General features: G+C 38.1%; 1 protein-coding gene across 1 annotated transcript; it reads right to left on the reverse strand.

Annotated features, from left to right (window-relative positions):
- Window positions 1-2,726: 2,726 nt before the first annotated feature.
- LOC119537638 (olfactory receptor 143-like) lies at window positions 2,727-3,695 on the reverse strand. The gene has a single exon (XM_037840173.1). The coding sequence runs from the start codon at window positions 3,693-3,695 to the stop codon at window positions 2,727-2,729; it is 969 nt and encodes a 322-aa protein (XP_037696101.1).
- Between the last annotated feature and the right edge of the window lie 2,292 nt (window positions 3,696-5,987).

The following is a 5,987-nucleotide window of genomic DNA, read 5'->3' on the forward strand; positions in this document are numbered from 1 at the left end:
AGTATGTTTATTATGCCAGATGGAAAAATAAAAAAATAGCGTTTTCATTATATACCATATTACAGTGATTGTTTTTTGATTATTTTATTTTTTCTTAGACAATATTTCAAAATAAAGAATCATATTCTTAATGAAAATTTGTTCTTGCTTCTGAAAACATTTTTTCTTTCTGGTTTTGTGTATTCTCAAGAAAGACTGTCAATAATTCCTATATTATAGCCACAACATTTTTATACTTACCACCTATAAGAAATAGAGTATGCAAAAGTAAGTAATTTAGTTCAAAATCATTTTGAAAAAACATCCAATCACTTCATAACAATTGAAATCATAATTAAATACTGAACAAGCTCTTTTTTTGACAAATTAAATGTTTAACCATTTTGGGGCCAAATTTCACTTTTTAATTTCAAGTATTTCAAAATAGTAAAGAAGCCTTAATTTGCGTAAGCCTTGCACAATATTAGAGCAGTCACACTGCAGCTACCTTGGAGGCCACGAGAAGGACACAACAGCTGGAAAGAGAGAGAAGTGCCTGATATGGGGAGACTGAGATTGGGGCTTCTGCCTGGAGCAGGGACCACCAGGATCCCCAGCTGGTCCCCATCACTAAGACTGCAGCACCTGAGGCTGCACACTGTGCTCCTGGGGCCCCTCAGCAGCCCCATGGGCACTTGCCCACAATGGGTGCTGCCCTCTCTGTGTTTGGCTGTGAGAGGTGGAATTCAGGAGGTGGAGCAGCTCTGTGGATTGGTTCTTGAATGGGGCAGTGAGTGCACTGATGACTCATTGTCCTTCCAGCCTTCCAAAGACATTGTGTACCGTCATATCAGAGCCCCTCCTGTCTTGACCTCCCAGAAGCCCTTTTATGAGCTACAATCTTCCAGACGATGTGGCTAGAACTCCAACTGTTCCTGGCCAAAAACTGATTGGCTCAGTAACAAAATCTAATTACTGTTAAGATTTTATGTAAAAAATATTTAACATGCCCTTGACATAACTTAGCACAGTGATGAATGTAAACAAAACAAAGATTTTCCAGGATAATTTTTTATGGTGTATCTATGATATAACAAGAGGATAAGGAAGATGTATATAACAATATCCATGGCTTTAAGAAATTCATCAATTTACAGACAAAATGTCCAAGCATTCAATAGCTATAAATAAGCTTATACACACTAAAATTTTGTATCTAGTTTTATTAACTTCAAAAAAACCAGACTCATATTTAAACAATTTTAGTTATAAATATTACACTATGTGATTTTAATTAAAAAATTACAGTGATTATATTTGCACGTCATACAGGAATATAAGTTCAACTAGTGAAATAAACCTGTTGACTTCACAGAACTGAGCCAGAGTGTTTGCTGAATCACAATCAGACAGGGAGTACAACAGAGTATGATTTAGTACTCTGATCACAAGTGTGCTGCATCTGTGATTCACATGATATTTTCAGCTAAGTACCCAGAATTTAGACATTGATGATAAATGCCTTATTTTTTGTCTTTATCAGTTTGTAAAATGTAAAAGTATGTGCTTTAGAACAAAATTCAAACCAAACAGTTAAGCTATTTAACCACACAATTTAATAGATAAAGGCAAAGAAGTGTAGAAGTAGAAAGTATGTGTTCAAAGTCTGCTTGGGAAATACAAGTTTACAAAATTATGATGGTGACAAAAATATCATAATACATTTAAATACCCAATCCTTTGCTTTCATAGTATTAACTGTAATCAGATTTAAGTAATGTTTTTACCAGGCATATTATATTTTAAGGCAATTTTTAAACACCAATGTTTTCAAACCTTTCAAAATTAATGAAACCTACAGGAATTACAGACATACTCAACTATGTCCCACGACATATATATACTCTGAAGGGCATTTGTTCCATAATCAGGATGAAACTAGTGGTGGGCAGTTGAATTTTTGTGTATCACAAAAAACAGTAATTTTGTAAGCCCTATTTTATACCATTTTTAATTATCATAAATGACTCTAATATTTCATTTCAACAAAATATAAAATGATATCATAATATATGACAGGATTTTTAAGTCCACATACAACTATGAAAATGGTGACATGCCTCACCAGGGAGGCTTGTCCGCAAGCTCTTTAGCCTCACCATGACAGGAAAAGACTGCTATTAAAACCAAGATTGTGATTAAATCTCTTTGTGGCTGGTCCTTTATGACTGCCTCTCAAAACAAACCTTTCTGGGACATGTGCATATGTTGAGTTTGATAATCCCCTCTGTGCTACAAGGGATCGGAGGGCATCATTCCCATGATGATCCCACCTTCAGGCTCATTCTGAAACAACTCTCCAGAATTTCTCCTGCTTCTTTCACATTCTCCTTTCTTTCCTTTCATTACTTCATTGGGTTCTGCAACATTAACTGTGTGACCTTGAACAAGATACATAATCATTTCCTCAACTACAGAACAGGATGAGGAGACTTATCTTTCAGGAACATCTGTAAAGAATGTGACACACATTGTGGATAGTAATAACATTTTTTCTAAGAAATTAAAAGGATAAATGTACATATTAGAATAATAAATGGTTACACTGAAATGTGATAAAAAATGTTTGAGTGAAAATTCTTCAACAAGGACTTTAGAGGCAAAGAAGGAGAGATGCAAAAGAAGAATAGGAAGAAAAAAATGAGCAGGAAGAAGAGAAGAAAAAGACACAAAAATGGAGACAGAAACTAAGGCAGCACTACTGGTTCTTCTCTGTTTATCCTCTTCAGTGTGTTCTTCAGAGCAAGTTTGACGTCCTTGTTCCTCAGGCTGTAGATGAGGGGGTTCAACATGGGCACCACATTAGTATAAAGCACTGAGAAAAACTTCTCCTTTCCCAAAGACTCAACTGATGATGGCTTAATGTGAGTGAGCAGTGCAGATCCATAGAAAAGGCCAACAGTTATTAAGTGGGAGCCACAAGTGCTGAAGGCCTTGGACCAGCCCTTAGTTGATGGCATGTGAAGGATATTGAAAAGAATCAGAGCATAAGACATACAGATAATAAGACTAGATAATATGACAACTGTGCCCACAATAATGAAAACCAGGAGCTCACTGGCATAGGTGTTGCTGCAGGAGAGCTGGAGAAGGGGGAAGACATCACACATGTAGTGGTTGATGATGTTGGAATCACAAAATGTCAGCTTGATCATGCATCCTGTGTGAGCCATTGCACCAGCAAAACCCATTATGTATGAAATAGACATCAGCAGAGAACACACCTGAGGGGACATGGTGACAGTGTACAGCAGGGGCTTACAGATGGCCACATAACGATCATAGGCCATGGCTGTCAGCACATAGCACTCAGAGCTGACAAAGAAGCAGAAGAAAAATAGCTGAGCCATGCATCCTGCAAAGGAGATGATGTTCCTCTCTGAATTAAAGCTCATCAGCATTTTGGGGGTAAAGACAAATGAATAGCAGAGATCAATGAAGGACAGATTAAAGAGGAAAAAGTACATGGGGGTGTGAAGGTGGGAATTCAAGCAAATAAGGTTAATTAAAATTAAATTCCCCATCACAGTGACCACAAGGTTCAACAAGAACAGAAAAAACAAGGGCATCTGGATCTCGGGTTTGTTTGTTAAACCCATAAGAATAAACTGAGTCACTAAAGAGACATTTTCCACAGCCATTCGCTTCATGGGCATGAGCTTAGGAATAGTAGTAAAGGTAACTTTAATGATGTACCCTCAGTCTTTGTTTACAAAGGCAGATCTGGATCTGCTGGGTTACAAGGTTGTTTGAAGACACACAACAAGGCATCCAGATATCTGACATCTGAGGGGATTCCCCAGATCTGAGAGTCCACACTGTGCTTCCCTCTTCTTTCTTTCCCCCTTTCAGTTTCTGGGTCACTGTGCAGAGGAGAGTGCTGGTAGGCCTCCTAATAGCTCAGCACTTCCTCCCTTGGACATGGGCTTCTCCCAGTCTCACATGAATGTCTGGAGTGCTCTCCTAGAATGCCTGACTTATGCAATTGTGGAACTGAAAGTAAACTAAGTCAGAAATCATTCATTTGCCTGGACACCTCACTGATGCTGGACCTTTGAGGGTCCTTTGTCTCTGCTGTCCTGAGGCTGACAAAGTCTCTGATGATGAGGGAGGCAATAGGCATCAGCAGTATCCTCCATCTTCGACATTGTAGAAGATGTATTTTGGGGAAAAAGATGTAATTTCTACTTGTGAATTTGTCCAGAAGATTTCTTCACTGGCAAAGAAGAAACCACAGATCTTTTATAAGCCTCACAAACAATCAACTGGCTGCAATGGGAATGAACTTCATGTCTTATATTTCTGGAGCACAGAAAATTATCCTCTGCCACATGATTCCCTCAAAGGTGGATGAACCTCTTGAGGGAAGACATTACTGAATCTGTGTTTACATCCTGTATCATACAGCAGGATCCTCTGGGACTCAGGATCTACTCAGTTTATAATTCACCTGAAGAACTGCCACTCCCCAATGCAAAGGACTCATGATCCCCTTGGTCTCTCCCCACAGTATCCCCTGGACACTATGCACAACTAGCTCTGAAGGAGTCCGGGGCCATAGTCACATGCCATTTCTAGTACTTTCCTACAAGCTGCTGGGAATACATGAATAAAATAGTAGATCATTTTTTTAACACTATGTATGCTTGTGTATTTCAACTCAATAAAGTGATGTAATGAAGTTATTAAACAGACTTAGAGTAATGCATACTTTTCAAATTCTGAACTGTACAACTTTGTATGAAATATGGAATTCCTCTGAACATTGTATCCCATCTACAAAATAAGGCTAAAAAAGAGCTATCTCATAGGGTTGTTGTGGGTATTAAATTCACATAAAGTGTTGGACAGTGTCTGGCAACTGAAAAGAGCCTGGTAAGTCTTATCACCTCTTACCTTTCTCCTCTGCCACATTCATATGTATACAGAGATTCGGAACCGGGACACTACGTGTTATGGACATGAAAATTCTTCATTGTCGTGAGTTATCTATATATTTTATGATGTACAGCATCCTCAGCCTCTACCCATTAGATACCAGTACTCTGCTTCCCCAGCCCCAATCTCCCCCTAATCTGAAAATAAAAGTGCCTAGATATTGGGGTCAGATATTTTTATTGTCCTCTTGGAGTCAAACTGACCAAGTTTGAGAAGCTCTTCATATGTGTAGCTTCAACATCTGCACTGCTTCCAGGATAGTTCTATTTTATTTCTTACAGATTCCTCAAATGCATATTACCTCTCAAAATTGAGTGTTTTCTTATGATTCCCACTGTGGCTCCTTATATGGCCATCATTTTATAAATTCTTTTCCCCACCACCCAGGCTACTAATCCAGAAAGTAAGATATCACCCTGTGCTCCTCCTTTTCACTCACCATCTTCATCAAGTCTCCAACTCTTGGACTACCTATTCCCTTTAAATCCACCTTTGAACTTTCATTTGTTAGATGCTGGAAGCTGGAATTTCTTTTTTTTTTTTTCTTTTAAACTATTTTCTCTTCTATTTTCCATTCATTTATCTCTTCTGCAGGAGAAAATCTCAACTTTGTCTTCCAGGACTTTTATTGATATTTATTCTTTTTTATCATTTTTAATATTCAACAGTAAATTTTTGTCCCTTTGTGAAACCTTTTCTTAAGTTTTCTTCTCTTTACATTCTCTGTTTCCTTCATGTTGCATTTATATGATCAGGTTTGTTTATTTTTCGTTAGAGGTTCTCTTTAAGTGTCTCACCTGAGTTACCCACACATAAACATTTAGGATTGTGGTTCAAAATCTGACTGGCATTTTTATGTGGGTGCTTAAAGCTTGTGAATTGTGAGACTCACTAAGATAGTGAACTCTAAGTGGCAGTGCCATCAGGGTTTATCGTGGGCTGGTTTGATGACCCACAGATTGTTTTCCCATCTGCCTGAGGGATATAAGCCTGACTTGTGGATACACTGA

This window comes from Choloepus didactylus, chromosome 6 (genome assembly GCF_015220235.1).
Source record: "Choloepus didactylus isolate mChoDid1 chromosome 6, mChoDid1.pri, whole genome shotgun sequence".
Lineage (NCBI taxonomy): Eukaryota > Metazoa > Chordata > Mammalia > Pilosa > Megalonychidae > Choloepus > Choloepus didactylus.

Bases quoted from the DNA above. Each gene is read 5' to 3' on its own strand.
- LOC119537638 (XM_037840173.1), bottom strand. From the start codon at position 3,695: ATGCCCATGAAGCGAATGGCTGTGGAAAATGTCTCTTTAGTGACTCAG.